This window comes from Centropristis striata, chromosome 11 (assembly GCF_030273125.1).
Source record: "Centropristis striata isolate RG_2023a ecotype Rhode Island chromosome 11, C.striata_1.0, whole genome shotgun sequence".
In the NCBI taxonomy this organism is placed as follows: Eukaryota; Metazoa; Chordata; class Actinopteri; order Perciformes; family Serranidae; genus Centropristis; species Centropristis striata.
The window spans coordinates 20,063,182-20,086,767 of NC_081527.1; the positions used below are offsets into that span (position 1 = coordinate 20,063,182).

The 23,586-nt window shown below is 39.0% G+C and overlaps 1 protein-coding gene across 1 annotated transcript in view; it reads left to right on the forward strand.

Annotated features, from left to right (window-relative positions):
• Positions 1–23,586, forward strand: part of agap3 (ArfGAP with GTPase domain, ankyrin repeat and PH domain 3) — a 133,747-nt gene that overhangs the window by 69,898 nt on the left and 40,263 nt on the right. Inside the window, exons 5-11 of the mRNA XM_059343758.1 lie at positions 3,974–4,115; positions 4,385–4,519; positions 8,252–8,379; positions 8,614–8,769; positions 13,771–13,854; positions 19,590–19,694; positions 22,149–22,320. Coding sequence (XP_059199741.1) covers positions 3,974–4,115; positions 4,385–4,519; positions 8,252–8,379; positions 8,614–8,769; positions 13,771–13,854; positions 19,590–19,694; positions 22,149–22,320 — 922 coding nt within the window. The remainder of the gene's footprint in view (positions 1–3,973; positions 4,116–4,384; positions 4,520–8,251; positions 8,380–8,613; positions 8,770–13,770; positions 13,855–19,589; positions 19,695–22,148; positions 22,321–23,586) is intronic.

A 23,586-nucleotide genomic window follows, 5' to 3' on the forward strand; every position in this document is an offset into this window, starting at 1 on the left:
TGGTGGATGTGTAAATCCGGTGGAATTGTCAGAAAATAACATCCTGTGCCTTCTCTAACCACTTTTCTCGATGGTTAACTTCAACTGCAGTGCTAAAAGAATCCAACTGCGCTTACACTATAGAATACATGATTATGCTGCAGTATATGTTACTGGAGTGGGTCAGCCGTGGTAAAGCTACAATTTTCCAAAGATTGAGAACTAAAAGCATACAGAACCTTCTCCTCCTGTATTCTTACTGCGTGGTTTCAAGCAAGTGATTTAAACATTTAGAAGATAGTGCTTTATTATAAGGATGAAACATAACTGCAATTTATCCAAATCACAGGAGGCACAATATTTGTTAAAGGCACAATATCACTCTGACTTAGGCATGGGAATAATTAATCAATTATCGATTAATGGTCGTTAAGAATTTGGTCGATCACTTGGAATTTTTAATCGATCTGTGTATTTTTTAATTTTAATTTTATCTATGACTGCATTTCAGTATTCGCTGAAAACACGGCCGAGCGTTCAGTTCTGCGGCTGTATGTGAATCAGTCAATGAGCTGAGAATTAAGTTGGATAAAGCTACAGTTTACAAACTGAAAGTTGCAATAATAATTATTAAACACACAGGAAAACAAGAGTACTAACTTAAGCTAGCAAAACTAGCTTACTGTATCAAACCTTGCTAGCATGAATTACTAGGTTTAATTTGATCCAAAACTTATTTAAACACAAAACACGTTTAAATATGCAAGATTACTGTGAAAACCAACCTCATGCCTCTTCGGGGGCTAAAACGTAAAACATTGAACTCCTTGACTTTTACAGCATAATCTCAGTTGAGTTAGTTTTACAATTGACAGGATCAAGTCTCTTTTCGTCCTTTTCAAAATAAAAGCGTCCCTTATCAAAACAGGCTTTTGCATAGTACTGTATTTTTCAATTTTTATTTTGCCCATGTATGCATGCAGCGATTAATCGATTAATTGATCGATCATTATAGATAATCGAGTTGGCAGGTTTCTTCCAAACGCCCATCCCTACTCTGAATGAAGTCCTGTGATGCTGCACTGAAGTCCCGCCCTACAAATCATATCCCACAGACGTGAAGTGTTTTGTATTGTACTGATCCCTGCAAACAATCACAACATCATCAATTTCATATATTTTTTTTCAACAAAAATGAAAATAATGATGCAAAAATTATCATTCCCTCCACAGTCGTGTTCGTATTGCAATTGCGATCAGTCAAAATAATCACAATTAGATATTTTTCATCCAGATTGTTTGATTGGAATTAAAATAAAAAACAATAAAGGCTTTCACAAAAGTGAAGCAAATGGTTACTCACTCTCCTGTCCACTCATATTGATCAACATGAATTGCGCTCACTTTACTGCACATATCATTTGTTTGTTTTTTCCTGAACAGGCAACCTTGCGCCACTTTAAATGTCGCCGCCATAAGGAATTGTGGGATGCATTATGTCCTTTCCTTTCATAAAGGTTGGTCCAGTGTATTCTACACTAAAGGAGATAAGGAAGGAAGAACTGAAGCTCCTTTCCTTAGCAATTTTGGAGAGATCCACCAGCTCTTATCAAGGCTGCCACTCGGATACTTTTACTTTACGTCATTTCACTTAGTTGGTAATCTTCCTGAGCAGAAAAGACTGTCCGACCTCAGCCCTTAAATACTTTCCCCAACCTGAAAAATAACACTAAATACCTTGCAAATCTTTTACCTTTTCCCTGTTGTAAAAATCAACATATTTAATTGACAAAGCTGAATTATTAGAATGTATTCAGTGTTTTTTTATGTTGTAGATTTTAAACATGAAGTGTTTCATCATCTCTGAACAACCTAAATAGATTCAGAAAGGGGAAAGGAGGTGATTTACTAAACAGAAAAATAAAATGCGTTACAACCCTGACTCGCTTGTGGCGTCACTGTTGTGGTCACGTGTAAGCTGGGGTGAATTTACCATGTGTTTCCATTAGCAGCTACTGATACCTGGACTGGCGAAGCCCGAATTTACGCTTTCATCACGCTCTATGAGACGAGGGGATAGGAATGACTTTGGTTCAGTTGTCAGCTGCCTGTATAATTAGTGGCATAATTAAAGGCCTCCATTATGTTCATGCTCACACGAGGCTGAGCAGAGTTGTGGCTTGATTCACCATTCATTCCCTATGGGGGTCTGGGTGAGGTGTGAAAGCTGAATGAAGAAGAGGGCAGTACAGGAGAATAGTTATCACTTGATTGTCACTGCGAGCACTACTCTGGCTTCTGCTGCTGTTGCCTCTTTTCCAACAATGAATGGTGATTAGGATTGATTTCCTCCGCTCAAGGGAAACCTCTCTCCCCTGTTTGATCATAAAGCACGCTGGGAATGTGAATGTGTATATGACGCAGCAAATACAAAGACTGCTAGATTATGATAGCAGTGGGAATATAGAAAATAGATAAGGATGCAGTAGTAGGGGTTTAATCTTTCAATACTGATTCATTCCGTGAAAACAGGATGCTTAGTTTATTTTATTATGCATGTTGCTACACTGCCCTCTTCTGTCTGTATGTATGAACTTCAGTCAAAAGAAGACCCGCTACACAGAACAGTAACACTGTCTACATGTGAGATGCATCGCCTCATTCAGGAACTCATTATTGTAACAAATTGGATTAATTAAAACTGTGTTCTAAGGCAATTATTTTAAAGAATAATACATCTCAATAGTTAAAAAAAAAGTTAAATTACATTGTTAAAAATGTACATTAAAAATGATATCCACTCATGTCGGAACCATTAATATGATAATTCTATATTTTAAAAAGTTTTGCTACATATACAGAAACTGGACTGAATTGAAGTCCCTTTTCACTTAATACTAGAGAGTGATTAACGATATAACAGCCAATATTTAGAATTTATGAGTTGGGATGAAAATAGACCAATAAAACAAATTATTTATTAAATAATACATAACATTTTTATACATTATTATGCATGATATGTACAAATTCTAGAGATGAACACTGATAAAATAAAGAATAAATAAATAAATAAAATAAAAAGCTAAGTATTGTTTGTTCAGTGTGAGTCAATTGCTGACCATTTAAATAATACATAAATAAATAACACCATTTCTAAATCAACCCAAGCATTGTTTTCTACATTATATATTTAAAAAAAAAAATACCAGGGAAACGTATGCAGATACCATTAGATACATATACATAAATACATACATGTCTATGACTGTAGATCTGTTTTTAATAGTTTTAGCACTTTAGATTCTGTCAAATGTATAACAGCGATTACATAGTTTTAAACGCGGTACTGAATAGTATCACATTATAGTGTGTTGCACATTAGATCACAATTGTCTTTCAAAGTAGTAGTTCATTTTTTGTCTAGTTTGCAATCAAACTGAATGGGCTTGAGAGCAAAACCTTCCACACGGCAATCAAAAAATGTCTTATTGCAAGTAAAATAAATGTGATTAAAAAAATTCACTTTTTGGGATAAAATTGTTTTGCTTGGTGATGAGCTAAATGCCATGGGCGGGACCTACGCCGAAAGATGTAAGACATGTCTCTATTGGCCAGTCTTGATGGGAGTAACAGCTTGGCAACTGTGCTGTACTTTTGTGTCTTTATTATGGAATCAAACACAAAAGGTTGAGAGCAAAACTTTATACGCTGCAATCAGAAATTATCTTGAGAGCAAAACTATTGAGACTGGAATCAAAATATTGCAAGTAAAAGAAACTTTGTGCACAAATGGATGAATGTGAAAACTTCTTCTTGTATCAAACTCTGCACGTACATCATTCTGCACAAATTCAAACATCCAAGTAAAGTATCAGACTGCAATGGTTCTGAGGCAAAAAAACAATTTACTGTTGTGTGAATGTTCTTGTGCCACATTGAGGCAGTTTATATTTCACAATACTTCAACATGTCACCTCTGCTCTGTCCTCAGTTTGCTGCCTGGGTGGATGCGGTGGTTTTCGTCTTTAGCCTGGAGGATGAGATCAGCTTCCAGACAGTCTACAATTACTTCTTGCGCCTATCCAGCTACAGGAACACAGCTGAGGTCCCCATGGTCCTCGTAGGAACACAAGGTGTCTGCCCTGCTTCTGATATATATATGTTTTGTCAGGATATTGCTTCCTCCATAATGCAACTACGCACTTTGTACAGGAAGAACTTTTATTCTTGCACTGACTTAAGACACAAAATTTGATCATTATCAACAAATCCCACAAATTAAAGGATATGTATCTTCTTTGTGACATTTGATTTCAATAACAACAATTCAGAATGTTACCATTCTCATCATTCAAGTTAAATCTTTGTGTAATACGTTTTTTTTTTTACCCTTTTCTCTTAGATGCAATCAGTGCTGCCAACCCTAGAGTGATCGATGACTCGCGGGCCAGAAAGTTGTCAAACGACCTGAAGCGCTGCACGTATTACGAGACCTGCTCCACCTATGGCCTGAATGTGGAGAGAGTCTTCCAGGACGGTGAGAGGCTGCTAACACAGACAGGAAGTATAAATAGTAGCCTGAAGGCGATGATGGATTAGAGTACAGCACCTAAAATATATTTTATAACTCCTGAACTCTGTTGTTTCGCTTTGATTGCCATTGTTTTTACTTGAGCTGAAACAATTAGTGGATTGACGTAACAGGTAGCTGGAACTAAATTTAAATAAATCATCCAGGCAATTTGTAAAACAACAGAACCAAAGATTAACTAGTTAAGCTTCTCAACGAATACGAATACTAATACTTTATTTTTGGATAGGGACAGTGCACATTAATGAACATCGATAAACATCTTTGTAAATATGCCGGATTATAGCAAGGCTGCTAGTTTGCATCCGTAGTCCCTAAAAAATTAAAAATAAATACAAATATAAAAGACAGCAAGTACATAGGTAAGATGCAAATAGAGGAGACAACACACACACAACACAACACATACCAGACCCAGACAGGATAAAACTATGCAATAAAAAGTAATGTTCAAGTCGTCTCAAGTCCTGTTAGTGGTCACACTTTTGATGTGATTTGAGCCATTGTTTCAGATTTCCTTTAAAAGAAGAGTAAGTGGCAATTGGGAATATTTGGTGTACATTTGATGTCAATTTACGTTTGGGAAATTGTGATGGCATTTTTTACTATTTGCCGACATTTATAAATGAAACAATTGGCAATTTATGGAAAAATGAATCTGCAGATTATTGTTGTTGGTTGCAACCAAACACTGTATAAACGTGGATGTGGCCACAATGACATCACCTGTTGGTTTATGGATTACCGTTTTGAAGCCTTGAGTGTTTTTTGTTGTTCTTTTTGGAGAGAGAAGTGGCCGCATGGATTGTTTGTTAGCATTAGCAACGCTAAGTTACTAGCTAATAGAGACGAAGCACAACATCACACAACAACTCTTAAACATTTTATTATTGTTCCCAAGCAGATAGAATTAACCAGGAGGCACCTTCATTCAATATAAGTAAACAGAGATTGATGAAATATTTGTCACTTGTCACTCACAAGATAGTCAAACTCTGAAGCAAACCATTGCTCATTTTACTCCAAATGGGAACATTTTTTTTATCAGTAACTTTCTCTGACAAAACATTAGATCAACTTGATAATCTTGCAATATTTCTCTCTGAAACCTCCGTGTGTCACTCTGTTAAACAGTGGCATTTGTGTTAAAATTCACTCATTAGAAATTTCTTCTTTCTCTTCACTTCTTGCTAATTGTTAAGTGCTTCATGCTGTTCATGAGTTATTGCAAGCAACATGCGTAAATCCCTGCACATGCTTCAATCACATGAAGTGGTGTACATATTAATATTCTTTATGCTGCATGCTCAAGAGCTGTGATTGACAGTAAGCTTTGTTAACAGTAGATGAACATTAACAGGCTCACCTCAATTTATAATACAGCAGTCATTTTAAATTAAATTAATCCAATTGTCAAACACTACAATTATTAATCACAGAAGCTTAAATTATGAAGATGGATTGCATGCAAATGTGGAGCTCTAGACTATAAACCAGCTAATATTTGGTTGTGAATGAACAGTGAAATACCCTCTTAATGCCTATTAAGAGTATGTGGAAACTCTGAGTTTTCCCTGAATCCATAATTGAAGTCATGAAACTGTCGTTTGGAAACTCAGCAGCTTCGACTCAACACCACATTATCCCCAAAGGCTGCAGCTCTTTTGAAAGCCTGTCATCCCTCCACAAAACATCTGAATATGTAACACAACGTTCACTTTGCATGTCATTCACTTGATGCACAGGCACGTTGTCTTCCCTCCCAGCCGTAATTGCTTCCTGAAGCCCAATTTGAAATAATTAAAAGAGATGAAGGAGTGTTGGCTGTCGGGAGATGTCTCTCTGTATCACTCTTGCCTTCTTTCTGTATTTGCCATGCTGCAGCAGGCAGCCGGGCGTTATGGTCCCAGCTGTCAGTGCAACTTCAAATCATCTCTCTTTCCCTCAGTGCTAATTCACGTCACGCAGCCGCAAACATCACCCTCCTCCCTCCCTCTCGCTCCACCCAGTGCCTCACTCGAGTGTGCCATGAATTAAATGACAGGTTGCACCAATTGCATGGCAAATCAGGTTGTTCAGATGGTGACAATAGTCTCATTTGGCGAACATCACTCTGTGGAGCTCAGTGAATGACACAAAAAAATTGCAAGCATCATTTCGTATGATTACTTTTCTTGGAACTAGAGGTAGCTTTTTTCCCCCCAGGAGATATGTATGAGCCACCTTGCAGTATGTTGCTTATTATGTGGCTGGAAAACAAACGGCCCGAGGTGTTTGTGATAATGTGCTCATATGCCTCTTCGTCTGGTTGGAATTAGCTTTGCTTACTTTGTTGAGCTTTACTTGATTAATATGAGTTCTGTTTATAAAAAACAAAGGAAAATAGTGTTCTTTGTCTGTTTTAATGCACTGTATGAAGCCTTTATTAACATGTCCAAACACTACATATATTACATATTAACAGCTTTAAGCCTGGCTCAAAATCTCTGCTGTTGCACAGTCTGAGGAGACGCATTGCATTAATGGGCAGTATGTCCAGAAAGCCTATATCTAATACTGATAAATTCTTGCTTATCTATTACATATCCAGGCATTTCTTCCGTACACAGAATCCATATTATATAAACAGTTGGAACGCACTAAATACTGGATTTGATGCCATACTATTAATATATACTATATACATTATATTATTAATAGTATGTTAGTTTGTGATTCTGAGAACGGTCCCTCTTTAATCTTTAAAAGTCATACAATGTACATCTGGTTCCACTTCTTCACTTCCCAGGAGAAATATGGACAGCCTCACTCTGACATTGCTGACGACATGGAAAAATAAATAGCTAAACATAAAACACATTTAATAAATAATAACATAAAATAAGAACACAGTCATAAGGACAGCACGCAATCCTCACAGTGGATCAGTCATTTTCACCGTATTTTTACATTTTTTTGCAATAATTTCTTTTTAATGTCACCGTTTTTCTAAAACAGTTTCTAAATACTGTACAATGTTGAGGTCCTTGTACTTTACCTTATATTTCCATATATGTCACTTTATACTTTTACTTCACTACATTTTAGAGGTAAATATTGCACTTTGTACTCCACTACATTTAGCTGACAGCTTTAGTTACTTGTCAGGTGGAAATATAACATGAAAAACATGATCAATTTTTAAGTTATTTTTATAAATTATACCTCATAACATTATATTAAATAGTTTAAATCAGCCCTACATTGACAAGAGTACAATTCTGCTTACATAAATTGAAATTGAACACCATTACACCATTGAAATGAGAGGCTTTCTTCCTAACTATATATGTGAGATTCTCAAGAGCTCAACTGGATGTTGAGTTTTTCAGCCAGCGGCTAACAAAGCAATCAAGCACCTTGTTGGCGCGTAGCAGACATAGTTCAACCCTTCTAATGTCTGTTAGATAAGATGCTTGTTATTTGATTAAGTAGCTGATACAAGTTGTTACACTCACATCTGTTCGCCTCAGAAAGGAGCAATGTAACTCTCAGCCTATAGAGGCACATGTCTGGTTGCTATGTTCTCATCGCTTCATTAACAAGTCCCTCAAGACTCTCTGAAGTATTTATATCAGGGAGACTTCGACAGGATTAATGACCAATCTGTTTCTGTGTCTTCGCCACTCTCTTCTCCAGTTGCCCAGAAGGTTGTGGCCATGAGGAAAAAGCAGCAGCTCTCTATCGGTCCATGCAAATCTCTCCCTAACTCTCCCAGCCACTCATCAGTCCCCGCTGCATCCATCCCCTCTGTTCACATTAACCAGGTAAGATCCCAACCTCAAAGACACCACGCTGTTTTACTTAGTGCTGATGTTATTTTAACATAAGAGCATTATTTAAAGAAATCTCTCCGCTTTGTTTATGTAATTCTTTTATCAGTGTGGGGGAATAAATAGAAAGTCCCTCATTATAAAGACTCTGACTTTTAATCTCTCCATCTCTCCCTTCTTCCCTTCCTCTGATTCTGTCTGTTCCTCTTAATCTCTCTCGCTCCCCAGGCGGCCAATGGTGGGGGTGCATTCAGCGACTACTCCTCCTCTGTTCCCTCCACCCCCAGCATAAGTCAGCGGGAGATGCGCATTGAGACCATTGCTGCCTCCAACACGCCCACGCCCATCCGCAAGCAGTCAAAGCGCCGCTCCAACATTTTCACAGTAAGTATGCGACAGCTGATGCAAAGCAACACCCACTCACACTACTAGAAGGCATGTTGCCAAGCACACTTTGTCCACCAGAGGGAGACAGGTAGCTCGAAAATGCATCAAAGCCACCTCTCCTGCCTCCGATGCAGGCAAAGAAAGCGTCTTGTTCACACAGCACAATGGGCAAAGGAGAAATAGAAATTATATTAGATCCCCGAAATGCTCCAAAAAGAATAAACCCTTCTTTCAAAGCAAATATCTAAGATAAGCACTGTGGAAAAAAAACGTCAACTCTCTTCATGTCCTTTTTCTTTTCTAATTGGATGTAGTAAGTGCGCATGGATTAAGTTTCTCATCACACCCATAACAAACTAGGCCCTCTGCACTGTCTAAATCTTTGACCTCCCTCCCCCTACCCCTCTTATTTCTACTAGATTCTTTCTTTGCAGTGACTTCCTTTTTGGGCAGAGACGGCAGCAACAAACCGCCAATGCCACTTCTCCTGCCCGAAGCTAAACTAAAAGTCCGAGCCAGCCAATGCCCTGTTTACACGCTGCTAATAACGCATGCCCCCCACCCTCCAACGCCCCAGCTCCAGACAGAACCGCTCACCCAGCCACTAACCATCTCGCTGAGTCTAAATAACTCCCCAGTCCTGCCCCCAACTTACTTCTTCTCTGGCCCCAAATCCGATCTAGACCACCAAGTTTCACTGTCACACCAGTGTCCCGACCCCTGTCTGCCTGCTCTTTACCCCATGTCCTGTCGTATTTGCCCTTTGCTCTAACCAATAGCATATGTGTGCACTAACCACTCTAATTTCCTTAGCTGTCCTAAGCCTGTCTTTTACTTGTAGCCCTCTTCTTCTACCCAGCCTGCTCCCCTCTTTCCTCCTCTCTCTTCCCTCCTACACCAGCCTTCTTCTTTGCTGCTAAGCCTTTCCTAATCTCACTTAGCCAGAACTCTGCAACTTCAACTCACAGGGGTCTGCAGAATTTTTATTTTTTTGTTGTTGTTTTTCTTAAAATCAATCAAATCATTCTCTGGAGAGCCTGTTTGTACCTCTAAAAAGTGTTTTTCAGAATGCCAGAGTCAGCTTTTCCAAAGGTATACCCAAGTTTTTTTTCTCTCCAGAACTTTGTGAGATTTATGAGACAGAGAACAGGCTATGTGAGATGACTTCTTTCCCCTGGTACCTACCCTGCCTCACCTCTAAAATGTCCCTTCTCCTCCACCTGTCTTCTTCCTTCTCACCTCTTTCTTCTGTCAGCCCCTGTCTCCTACTTTCTGCCTCCTTCTCTCCTTCATCTTTTTCTGGCTAAGTCCTTCCCTATCCATCCTTCCCCTCCTCCTCTATTTCTCCTACCACCTTCACCCTGTTACCCCAGCTGCTGTGGGAGCCGCAGGCTTTGTGGCCTCCGAGCAGTACAGGCTGTGTGCTAGCTCCCCTTGTTGTCTCCCTTCCCCCCCTGCTAGGTAGTGACTAACCATGTCCACCAGAGAAATGAGCCTCTCCCCGTCCGCGTCATGGAGATGCCGAAGCATGCCACCTACCCGGTGTGGGTGCCGGAGTGGCAAGCCGAGCGGGAGTTTCAGCTCATGACCTTCTGAGGAGCAGCGAGCCGAGGGTGGGAGGCGGGAGGGTGAGGGAGTAAAGAAGGAGGAAGCGGAGGAGAAGGAGGAGGAAGAAAGTTAACGGGGCGATGTCGACATTTCTTCAGTGACACTTGAAGAGTGCCGTGGGCTCAGGAGAGGAAGACTCGCAGTGCCAACCTTTTTTGCCATTTTACAGAACAACAGAAAGAGAAAATATTTCATCACCACAACGATATCGAGGATGTCCCTTTCCTAGCTTTGTCCGTTTTAAAAATAGATCGACATCTGTGTTACAAAAAAGTCCTGCTACTCACTGATGGGCTGCCATTCAGAAAGCCTGTCATGTTTTCTAGCTTGTAAGTAGATCACTTTATGTTCATTTTGGGAGTTTCAAGAGAAGTATTCAGTGAAAGAAAATATGCCTTAATGTCATCAGTAGACAAGCTTTGACAGACTCACTTTTAGCATTACATGCAAGGTACTTTGTTCTAATATTGCAGAGGAGAGAATTGCTGCAAGTGATAAATATGGTCCATTTGTAATCAGATATTTAAAAAAATATTACTTCACATTTGTGGCACTGGCATTGGGACTCTTGGAATTCCTTTGCAATGTGCAGTTTATTGAGTTAACAGTGTTGGAGGGAAAAAATAATTAATTTGGGGTCCAGATTTTTGGCCCAAAGTTTGATCTGACTACTAAAAACATCACATAGTTTATTAGAAAAGCCCCTTAAAATAGGAAAATCATTTTTAATAATGCATTGGTTTGGCTGTTTTTTTAAGTAGGTAAATGAAACTCAAAGCTTTACTACAGAAGAACTTATCACTCTGTGTTTTCACCGCCCTCACAAATCACCAACCACAGTCATTTCAAGCCAATTTTTACCATATCTGTCCTCGGCCACTAGGTGTCAGCACAGCACACATTATTCTTTCCTAGTGCTTCCATGGTCAATAACTCTAAACAATCTGTTTTGTAATCTGTCTGTGGTTTTTCCTGATGTCTTCAGGCTGTCTGTCCCTTTTTGTGTTGAAAAGCACACTGTTTAGGAATTTAGATGAATACTACAACATTTTTTATACTTAAATCCATCCCACTCATTCATTCACATTCATTTTAATCCATGTATTAATGTCTGCCATTTCCCATTTCATGTTTTTAGTCCCTTCTTGACTTGTTACTGGATCTCCACATATGAAACAAAACATAACCAAAACAAACAAAGAAAAAAAAAAAAAAACATTTGACACTGTTTTTCAATATTTGCAGCTTTGTGCTTCTGTTTCCAACCTTTCTTCAACAAAAAGGGCTTTCCAACTCCTTCCGAATTAGAAGAGCATGATGGTTTAAAAAAAGAGTCCCCCTGCTTTGCCAGTCATGATAGAGAGGAGATTATTTATTGAGGACTTTCAGCTTGTTGCTGCTTTACCCTCGGTGTTTTATCGCATTCAGGGTAATGCATAGAACTTGCACTATACGGAAACCATAGGACTTTGCGTCGAACGCAGCCTAAAGTCGAGTCCATTTGAGTGTTTGAGCGCACTCAAAATAGACTGTCAAATATCACAAAGTGAGACAGACTCTAGGGACTCTTCTGGAAATGCCCCGTCCACCCCCTGCCCCTCCCCCCCAAACTCTCATTCAGACATCCCATACAAAAACACGCTGTACAGTCAAGTCACTCTTGGAACTGTTATCCAGCCACCCAAAGGACACAACTTTTCCTTACATGACATCACACTGCCTTTTGCCATAAATGAGGACTCAAGGACTAGAGGTGCCAAGTTGTTTTTTTGTTCTTCCTTTTAGATTTTCCTACATTCATTTGGTCCGTTTTTATTTGATCTTATTTTCCAGGGAGTATTGAATGAAATTGAAAATGTGGTATAAATGTATTATCATGGAGGTATTTTAGATTAGAGTAGTTTGGGGTTATTTTATGAAGGCCTTCATAAAAATCAGGGTAGCGTGTCAGGGTGTTACAGAGAGATATTATACTGAAAGTTGCCAACAAATGACACTGGGTTGCACCGACTTGTATGAATGTAGTTAAACTTAACATTTGTTTTCCTCTTTATTTATTATTTATTTATTTTCACACATTCAACTGTCTTTTATTCATTTATTTATTTTCATTTCTCTCAGTTTAGGTTTGGTACAGAGATTATGAACTCTCGCATAATCGCTTTTCTATCATGAACGGATTGACGAAAATATAGACTGCTGTATATCTTGTATTGTATTTTATTTACAATGGTACTCTATAAAAAGTACATACATATAAGGAGTATATGAAATAATGCCTTTATTGTTCATCCTATATTTTGTGGGAACTGCAATGTTTGGCTCAATCTGTTGAATATTTTGAAGTGAACTTGTGACTTGCTTTGTATGGTGTCTGTATAGAAGCTAAACAAGTCATCATTAAAAAAAATAAAATGTTGGAAAAAATATAAACACCAGAGTTGGTTTACTTGAAGTCGGACTCTACCTCTTCTCCATTGGTGACTGGACATTTCTCATGTTCTGAGTGAGACCATACACACTCATGTCTGTCCCTACCTGTATCACATCTTTTTATTTGATTATTTTTTGGGGGTGGGAAGTTTTTAATACTTGATTTCCATGTAATGTAATATTTTCTATCTAACAATTTCCCTCTACACAGGCACAACCAGAAACTTGAAATTATTATGTATTTTTCCCCCTTTTTTTCAATTGTTTGATGCTTGCAAAATGATTTTATGTCCCAGCAGGTTTTGCAGGTCAAAGGTCAGAGGAAGCTACTTTAACTCCTGTGAAATAACCATTTTCCCTTCTCTCCCTTTAACCTGTTGTGAACTTTAAAGTATTAACCATGCTACAAAAGCCCTTATCAGTGCAACTATGCTAAAGGCACAGCTGAAGCTACACTGGTGTAGCTGCAGTTGGTCTGCAGGTCCACTAAGGGCCCGCTCTGGGTCTCACACAGAGGGAAGGATCCCCCCAAAGGGTTTCAGGGCTGAGTCATGACTCAATGTGTGGTCGTCCTTGGTCTCCTCTGTGTTGAGATGTGTCTAGTGTGGTCTTGGTTTGGTCTCTTTTTTTCTTTTTAAACTTGCACGTCGATGTTACTGCTGTTTGTTTCGCTGGTCTGCTTGTCTGTTAATTTCAAGCTTCTTTTTGAGACTTTTTATTTTGCAACATCGAGTTTCTCCACAAATGCTCACAAAACACAAACCCTCACCTCCCCCTTCCCTTCTGACCCCCAGTCTCTCTTTCTCTTTTCCTCACACACACACACGCCAACACCAACACACACACACACACACACAACTAAGCCCCAAAAACTCACCTCACACCCCACATCTCCCACTCTGCCTCGCTGTCAGTGTATCGCTTCAGTTGTTGACTGACTTTCTTGTTTTCTTGCAGTCACGGAAAGCCAGTGAACAAGCAAAGAGCGTTGACAGTAAAACAGACAGCATAGGCAGTGGAAGGGCCATACCTATCAAACAGGTAAGCGTTTTTTTCCTAATTTTTACCCTACATTTCTCATAGTTACTTGGGTAAGTATGATCCCTGTTGTGCCGTTAGTTTAATGTTAATATGTTGTGTGTAAGAGAATGAAATTGGAGTGGATAGGCCAAAGAGTTCACCAGTTTGATTTGGTCATGAGTCGTTACAACCACTAGATGGCGACATAATACAACATAAAATAGACCTTGATGCCAGTGTTGCTGAGTGCAAGAGAGAAGAAGGCTGTTAGGAAGAAAGGTTATTAGCAAAAATCTCCCCATTTGTGTAAATCACACACCTGTCAAATTAAAAATATGTAGATTTTGACATTTTAAAAGAACAATCTGTTAATTTCTGACCTCATAAATTGCAGGTAAAGTGTGAAATTAAAGAGTTCTCTCGTTGATATTGAAAATGAACATGTTATTTATTTCTCAAATGACTGAAAATAAAGGTTTGCTTGAATTGTATGTATACAAACACAATCAAGCATGTCACAGCTTCAGAACATTTTTATTAGACAACGTTATTGTGTAACATAAATCCATGATTCAATGTCAATCAGTTTGGGAGAGATTATTCAAATCATGTCAGTTATTCTTATAATAATATTACATTTGAATAATGTTCTGCACCTTTTAATATAAAAACGTTTAATCCCAGTGGAAATGTTTTTGCTGTTATTGCTCATAATTGTGCGTGGGTTGTATTTTTGCATAAAGCTTCACTGATGCATATCCATATTATCAACATTGACAGCAATGATTAGCTGATAATTTCATTAGATATCCCAATGGACATAATTTTCTTTACTGCAATTTTTTTTTAGTTCTTTTTCATTACATTATGCGACATTAAATACTACAGGCTGTGATTCCTGTTTTAAAATAGTTACAATGTATTCCTATATTAAAGACATTTCACCAGCATTGTTTATTTTTCTATCACAAATTACTTTACTATTGTTCTTTTTTTTTATATCTTCATGCTTTGCTTTAAAGCACCAGTCGGGTACTGATCACTGAATTACACATCTGAGTGAGGATCATTTTCGAAAGGTCCGACTACAACCGGAGGAGAAGTAATTGACACATTGATTAGTAATCACTCGTGATTATACGAGGGCTTTTGAAAATGGGTCAGCGTCATTATATTATCCTCTTTACCTGCAAATGATAGAAGATAATGCCCTTTTTTTGAAAATGTTGAGCCAGACCTTCTCAAAGAAAATTGCCAAGGCTTTGGTCCAGCAGAAAATAACAGCAGGGTGACACTTCCAAACCCCCTCACTCAATCAGGAAATATTGCTCCGGGGAAACCAGTTTAACAGATACAGTATCTATCGGCTCATCTGTCTGTCACTGATAGTAGATGTTCATGTAATAGATACAAACCTTTATCATTAATCAATATAAATGTAGCATTTATTTTAAATCTAAGTCAGATGTTAAAATTTTGGTTTAATTTGTGCAAAACACCACTGAAATTGGGCTGCAACTAGCAGTTATTATCATTATTAATTATTGTGCTGGTTGTTTTCTTGATTAAATGTTTTAGAGCCTTAACCAACATATTGGTATCGGACAGTATTGTTAAGAAAAAACATATAGAAAGGTATATTTTCCAGCTCAAAAATGTACTATATTGGCAGCCATATCAATAATATGTGGATTATTTCCCTCTAAAATCTGTACCTGTCTCAAAAAATCCCATACCGGTTGGGCTCTAATCGTGTAATCGGTCTATAAAATGTAAGAAAATACTGAAAAAATTCCAAGCTGATGTCTTTAAATGTCTTGTTTTGTCACTCCTAAACCAAACTTAATTCGGTTTAGTATGATATAAAACAGATAAAAGCAGAAAATTTGCATATATGAGAGTCTGAATACAGGATTTTCTGCTATTCTTGCATAAAAAATAACGGTCAATTAATTATAAAGTAGTTGGCGATTATTGTTCTGTCAATCAAATAAGCTGCAGCTCTACTGCAACTAACCTTAAAACAACATTAACAACATAAACAAACTTTGTGGTGGCCTTTCTGCAAACATGTCATTTCTATTTAATCTTTCAAAGCTCTTATGAAGATTAGTGTAATTCCCTGCCGAATCTGCTGAGTGCAGGTGAGCAGAAGGTGACACATTAGAAAGAATCCCCTCTGAGCTATCTTTACTGTAAACTCTCCCCAATACATTATGAGGAGCTCCTCTCTAAAGTCCAGGCCCAGTTTCTCTGAGTATCATGGCAACTTTTGACATAAGCCATCCCCCTCTTTATCTACAAAGGATTTTCTTCGGAGGAGGGGTGCAGTTCTGCTTTACAGAAGTGAAGGGAGGGGGTGAGTGGTGTGACTAGCTGATCTCCAGGCCAGTCAAATGCACAATCAAGGAGATCAAAGTGTCAATGTGAGCTTAATTACCACCGCCACCCCCCCCCTACTCCCTTTCACCCCATCGGGCCAAATTACACACCACATGCCCCCCACATCCACCACCACCACCACCACCCCTCTCCCCTCTGCTCTGCTCCGACCCCCCTCCTATCTATAAAAATAGTGAGTGAGGATAACAATGCAGTCACTGCTGAGGAGCCGCCAACAGCTCCTCAGCAGTGACTGCATTCTTGCCCCATCACCGAACCCCCCCCCCCCCACAACCCAACACACACACACACACCAACACACACTTTACCCCACTGTCACAAAGGGCCGGCCTATCAGTCAGCCACAGTGGCAGGATGCAGCTTTTCTCCTGCTCGTCTGACAAAAGAAGAGAAAGACACTATCTCCTCTGTGTAGATATGACAATTGTGTGGCCACAGAGAGCTCGTCTGACAATCGGCCTGTTTCCTTATGTAGCACAGGCTGAACACACTCATCTCTTTGTGTGTGTGTGTGTGTGTGTCAGACAGCCTGTACATCTTCCGCCGCAGGCTGAAGACCTATCTCTTCCAACAATACCTCGGTTAAGTCATCGTCACCTAACATATATATAAAAAAAAAAAAAAAAAAAAAAAAGCTCTTATTCTTTTCTCTTCTTTTCTTCTTTAACATATAGCACTCCTTTAGCGATGACAGTTAGCTCTTAAAGTTATGTACTTACTTGATTCCTGTGGTCTGTGTCTAGTACCGTCAGGTTGAATGCACTTATTGTAAGTCGCTTTGGACAAAAGCGTCAGCTAAATGACATGTAATGTGTGTGTTTGTTTGTGTGTGTGTGTGTGTTTGTTTGTGTGTGTGTGTGTGTGTGTGTGTGTGTGTGTGTGTGTGTGTGTGTGTGTGTGTGTGTGTGTGTGTGTGTGTGTGTGTGTGTGTGTGTGTGTGTGTGTGTGTGTGTGTGCTGTAGGGAAGCAGAGGGCTCCAGATGTGTGACACCATATAAAGAACAAAAGAACACACTGCTCAGTCCTAATGGGTCAGATTGAACAATTATGATAAATTATCTCAAATCATTTGTTTCCAGTTACTGAAAGTGACACGCTTTACCAGACATTTATCACAACACAAATAAAACAAGAGAAAAATTAGTCTGCACGTGTAAAGACTTTCACATTATTGTCTTTGCATCGTTATTGATCTGCTTCACAGCTCTGATAAATATATGAAGCTCCGCACTGATTGCGTGTATGGATTTATGCGTGCTTCAGTAAGGCCACGAGATGAGCAACATATTTGCTTGTAAAACATGCATTATAAAGTCGCCAGAGGCCCTGTGACCGGATCATTTACTTTGTATGATTAGAGAATCATTTAAAAAGTGTTTACAGTTCTTTTATTGACTAAATTGAGAAGAGTCTGGGCAGTCAGCAAGTTATCGATTGAAGGACACAATGTTTCTTCCTGAAAAATCATCAAGGCTTTACTGATATTTATATGTAGTCTTAATTTACACTTTTACTTTTTTCTATTATTTTTTTCTTAACTTATTAAACAATAATTCAACAACATATATAGAACATGTAAAACAAAAATTTTCCATGTTCCCCTGTCTAACCCACAAGGGCAAGAGAACGTTATGACTTTTTATTTAATTGCAATGCCCAACAAGTTGTTTTTAATTAACTGTTAAGTAGAATTTATGTTATATATTATATATATTATTTTATGTATTATTTTGTATATTAAATCAAATAAATTAAAGTTATCACAAAAATAACCCAAGCAGAAATAAAATGTTTCAGTGTAAAAAGATTCATGATACAGAAATCAAGAGGTGAAAAAATGATATGTACGTCTTAAAAGGTTAATAAATAATATTCAAATCAACCTTATGTTTCTCTTAGAGATTTAAAGTTGGTTCTCTAGGTTTGAAGAACATATTTTCGACATTTTAAGTTAAAGTTAAAGCATTTAAGCATTTAAAGTTAAACAGGCAGGTACATTGATATAGGGTTCGTACAGCTTTTTATGAGTACATTTCAAGCATTTTTCAAATACTTTCAAGGTGCCTAAATCAAAAGTTTCTACACTGTCAGCCCTTACCATCACATATTCATTGTTACTTTGAATTAATTTGTAAAAAATAATGTTTACTGTATTCATTTAGACCCCCAACAGTCAGTGTATATTTAAAAGATGTTCATAGGAAATTCAATTGTATGTTTCATGATTATTTAATGAATAATTACATTGTAGATCAAAACACCTGTTGATAAAGTCAGCATTTCCAGTTATTCGAACACAAGCCTGTTCCTTATCTTGAAAACGTAAGCGTTAAAATTAGGCATTTTCCAAAATGTAAAGACTTTGTACAAACCCTGTTGATAAAATACCAAGAAGAACAAACTCTTGAGTCCCAACATGCAGCCTACAGTCAGTAGTGGCCCCCCCTCGGATGAATCAGGGTTCGGATTAGGATGATTGTCGGCAAACTGCCTGGTGTCCGGGTCACCGAGGGTCAGCTCTTCCTGATGTGTTAATCAGGATTAAAGCCTGCAGGATGGGCCTGGCTAGCAAAATACTCCCCCCTTTTCAGCTCACATAGACACACACACACACAGGTCCTGGCTGTAAAAGCACAAACATTGCCCTGGCTTAATCCCCTAATTAAGCGTGCCCCTCCTCACTATTTAACCCCGGAGAGCCTCCTGGCCCTTGCACTCAGCAGCGTTTGGCCACCTCCAGCAGAGGAACTGCATTGTTTACCAGTGGATTTACTCAGCAGATAAGGAAACCATCTGATGCCCTAAAAGGCCCCAGAAGATAAAGTAGAATAGAATAAGAGCTGAGTGGGCTTTGAAGAGGGGAGATCACACTCCCTAATCCCAGGATTGAGAGGTCTTCCAGAGTTCAGCATGTTATGTGTATGAATGCAGGGAGGAGGTCTGGCAAATTGGATTGTCTCTCTCTCTTTTTCTCTCTGAATGGTCACTGTGCCAGAGGAACTTGGCCAACTTTAGAGGTTCAAATGATCACAATAGAAAAACTAACATATCATTAAATGTGTCAGCCAACAAATTATGATAAGGAATGAAATTTTAAGAGGATTTAATTACATATTATTATGTGTTCATTTAAAAAAAATGTAAAATCACTTTCTCACTGTTTCGTAATTGTCACTTAAAATGATGTTTGTTTGCTTTACGACTTGCCACAAAGAAAATGTGACTGCCATAACGAATCTGTAATAACAATAATAATGCTGTTTTATGGTATTTAACATCCATAATGGCTGATTTGATCCTCCATGCTGCTTTGAGAGGAGCATATGCTCACCGTGGTGCCTTGTCTCTTACAGGGAATCCTTCTGAAGCGAAGTGGCAAATCCCTCAACAAGGAGTGGAAAAAGAAATATGTCACACTGTGTGATAATGGCGTCCTTACTTACCACCCCAGTTTACATGTGAGTCTGAACCCCCCTCCCTTCTTCCCTTCCCATTTCTTTTCCAATCGGCTTTATGTGTTTGTGACACTACTGTTTGTACTCGAGGGTGCTGCTGGAGGTTTTAATGTCGGACTTTTTCTACCACTGAGCACGACTCTCTTGATGGGATTACATTTACCACCACTGCTGCAGTGAGCTGGATTACAGGCATATAGGCTCATGAGAGTTATCGCTGTATATAACAGCTATATTAGCTGACTCTGTGACTTTAAGCGTAGTATTAAGAAACAGGGTGTCCTAGTGGTCATCCCTGCCCCCCCCCGTGGAGCCCATCCCTGGTGCCGTCTAATGGAGACATGGCTGTGCTTCTGCGTGCCCGCCGCGCGCAGACTCCACGCTGGCTTGTATTTATAATGGTTCTCACCGCATGGCAGCAGAGCCTGACCAGCCTCCCACATCCATCTTTGTCAGAATCCTGCTGGGCCGCTAATACCTCTTAAACACTCGGCTGGCTGGCAGCAGACAGCTCAGGAGCCCGGTGCCACACACAGAAATGCCCAAAATCCCTCCAATTCCTCCCATCACTCTCTGATTCTTCCAGCGCAGTGTTTAATGGGATAGTTCCGATTTTTTTTCATGGGGTGTGAACTGTATGTTGTATTTATCCATAGTCAGTGTATGATCTACAGGAGATGGCAGCCAGCACGCCCCCAGTTTGGAGAAACATGCAGTATCGACACAGAAGATAAGCGATGTACTGCTGTGAATGGGGGCAGCAACATGTTTTAGCCACCTTAAAGCCATTTTCAAATGAAAGCTTTATTATAAACTCTCTTCAAAGCCACCACACTCTATTGACAAAAACTGTATTCACAGTTCACAGAACACAGGAGATGCTTGTCTACTGTTGCCTCATTTAGTACGTTTGTTTGTGTTATTTAGTGACTTTGGGGAATGTAAATTAACTCTTAAAACACCAAAGTCACACAATTACACAAACAAACTGACCCATCAAGGCAGCAGTAGATTATCAACACACATGTCCTGTGAGGTAAAATGACGGAGCCTGGTGGCTTTGAAGAGAGCATGAAAATATTGTAAATATCACTTACACTTAAGCTGATATAGATTTTTTTTTTACCTTGCTAAAGTATATTTGGATGCTGACTCCGTCAACAGCAGTAAATTGTTTAGCTTTTATGATGGTTCTCCTGCCTGCTTCTCCAGACTGGGAGTGTGCCAACCAGCATTTACTGCAGGTCAGGTAATACTCTGACTATGGATAAGTGTGTCATATAACCCCACTTTAAAAGATCCAAACCTACCCTTTAAGATGTTTGGATAATTTGGTGAGGTAAAATGCAAGATATTAGCAACATATTGTGTCTAATAAGACAGCTCCAACTTTGAACACAAGCCCAACAGTTAGACGTGAACCTTGTGTGTGGCCTTGTTGCACTGACAGTGTGTTAGTGGTTTAATTTACAAGCAGTTATTAGTAGAGCGGAGCTGTGCTACAGTGATGTATGTAATTGACTGAGCAGGCTATCTCTTGATCATTACAGCTATTACAGGTCATCAGGGCAATCTATGAATCTATGAATCTGTTGACTTACGGAGGGAGGTGAAATAAGGGAGACAGTTACATTAGCGCGGTAACAGCTCGAGCTCATTTTGAGCAGTGGAGCAGAGAAGGAGTAAGAAAGGGGAAGAGAGATTGAGGAAAGGAGAGAGGGAGGAAGAAAGAGGGAGGGAGGCAGACTGAGAGTGGAAGAGGGGAACCTTTAATTTCGCAGTCAGCCAAGCCATCCACACAATCACCTTCTGTTAATTCTATCTGCTACATCAATTAAATTGTTTGTAGAAACTAATTGAATGTGGCTTAATCACACATCTTAATAGCTTTGCACGCTTCGATCTGGCTGTTAATTCCAGCAATAAAATGAAATGAGAGCGCTCACTGGGTAATTAGCGAGGAGGCTTGGGAAAGAAATGAGTGCTTTATGACACGGTAATAAAGCAGAGGAGCCGGTGGGGGGACGGCAAAGGCCGAGCTCGCCTCTATCTGGGTCTTTTTTTCTGCTGAGCCCAATGATTTTCACCTTGGCTTCCCACATTTGGGCAGTAGTCGCTTTAAACCAAATCAAATGCCCAAATTGAAAGAGAATGAGACTGTTTGCATTCATTAAGCCTAACATCTCGCTATTTGGAGAGACGGCGTGGGCACAGGTGATGTATAATGGCTTTACAATCATTTTTCCACTATCAAACGCCCTTTGTGGAAGGTCTAAGATGGGTTGTGACTAATGGGGATGGAAATTGAATAGTCTTTTAATTTGTTTTTCTTCCATAATTCCTGGATTCTTGTTGGTCTGCTGTGTATAATCACGTCCCTGAAGTGGGGGAAATGTATGGTAATATTTGAAATCTTAGTAGAACAACGGTCATGTTTCTTTTTTTCCCTCTTTACAGGACTACATGCAGAATGTGCATGGGAAAGAGATAGACCTGCTGAGGACAACAGTGAAGGTTCCTGGGAAGCGACCACCCAGAGCGGTCGCCACGGTCGCCCCCACTGCCAGTCCCAAAACCAACGGGCTGACCAAGGACCGCAGCACCCTGCAGCTGGGTATAGGAAACACAGGTACCACTTCCTATCCTCATAGTAAAGGTTAAGGCCAGACCTATAAAAGTTTTTTTCACATTTAAAAATTTGACTTGGCCCCAAAATCAAAAATAAATATTTTGCTGTAGTGCTTTTAATCAATCTAAAGTGTTTTGGTGCAAGTTGTTGAGTGTTGGCAAAGTATGTCTGTCTTTCTTTTGAAAAACTTAACAGCAATGTTGTCAGAAATCATAACCCTGTTAATCAAGATAACTCAAAGACCCTGTGGTGAGCAGTTTAATACAGGAACTATTCTTTTCTTTCTAGGAAAGATTCCTGCACCAAACTCCAAGTTTTTAAATGTGTTTTGAGCACCACAAGTGCCACCTAGTTCCATTATATTCCAAACAATGCAGACATCTCTAAAGCCGATAGCTAACACTATGTAACTCAACCAAACAATCTGGATTGATAAAAAGCAATACAGGTAAGAGGAAATATGTACTTTTGATGTTTGGGGTGAACTGTCCCTTTAAGATATAAATTAATGTCCAATTTAAGACAATTGTTTCACACGTTCTGACACTTCTACAAACACAATTTATAGAGTGATACATCTGGAATATGACCAGTATATTTGTTTACTGATATAGCTTTAACTTTAACCACTTGTGGCCTTTATCTGCAGATATGGATGATATTATTGTGCGTAATAATATTCACTTACGTTGATAATTGAAAGAATGGTCTTGGTAGGTAAAGAGGGATCTATTATATTTCACATACTACACTTTAAAGTAAACAAATCACAGGTATAATATATGAATGAATGAATGAATGTAATATAATGGTTACTCAATGAGTCTTTTATTACTGTACTCATTTTCTACGTCCTCAGTTTGTGATTAATCATAAAAATGGGTCCCAACAGGTTAATTATCTATTTTCCGTATGTTTCATTCATGCAAATTAGCTGCCTCATAGTATACACAATGATTACTTAATGAGCACCTATGAGAAATCTATTAATTCTCTAAATTACTAAACGGGGAATTAAAAATTATGTTTAAACATAATGCTCATATTGAGATAACACAAAAAATTTGGACTATAATGCTTCTATGACAGTGACCTAGTTATGTCCTCTGTTAGTGGGGGTCACAGCAACAAAAAACAGTTTGGTCCTGAGCATCGTGCCAGGGTTTCTCCACCTTTCAAGTTTAAAAATAGAGCTCTTCTCCGAGCGAGTGAGCAGAGCCACCAGAGGCTGCAGAGCCTCAAGCAGGCTTATAGAGGGGAAGCCAG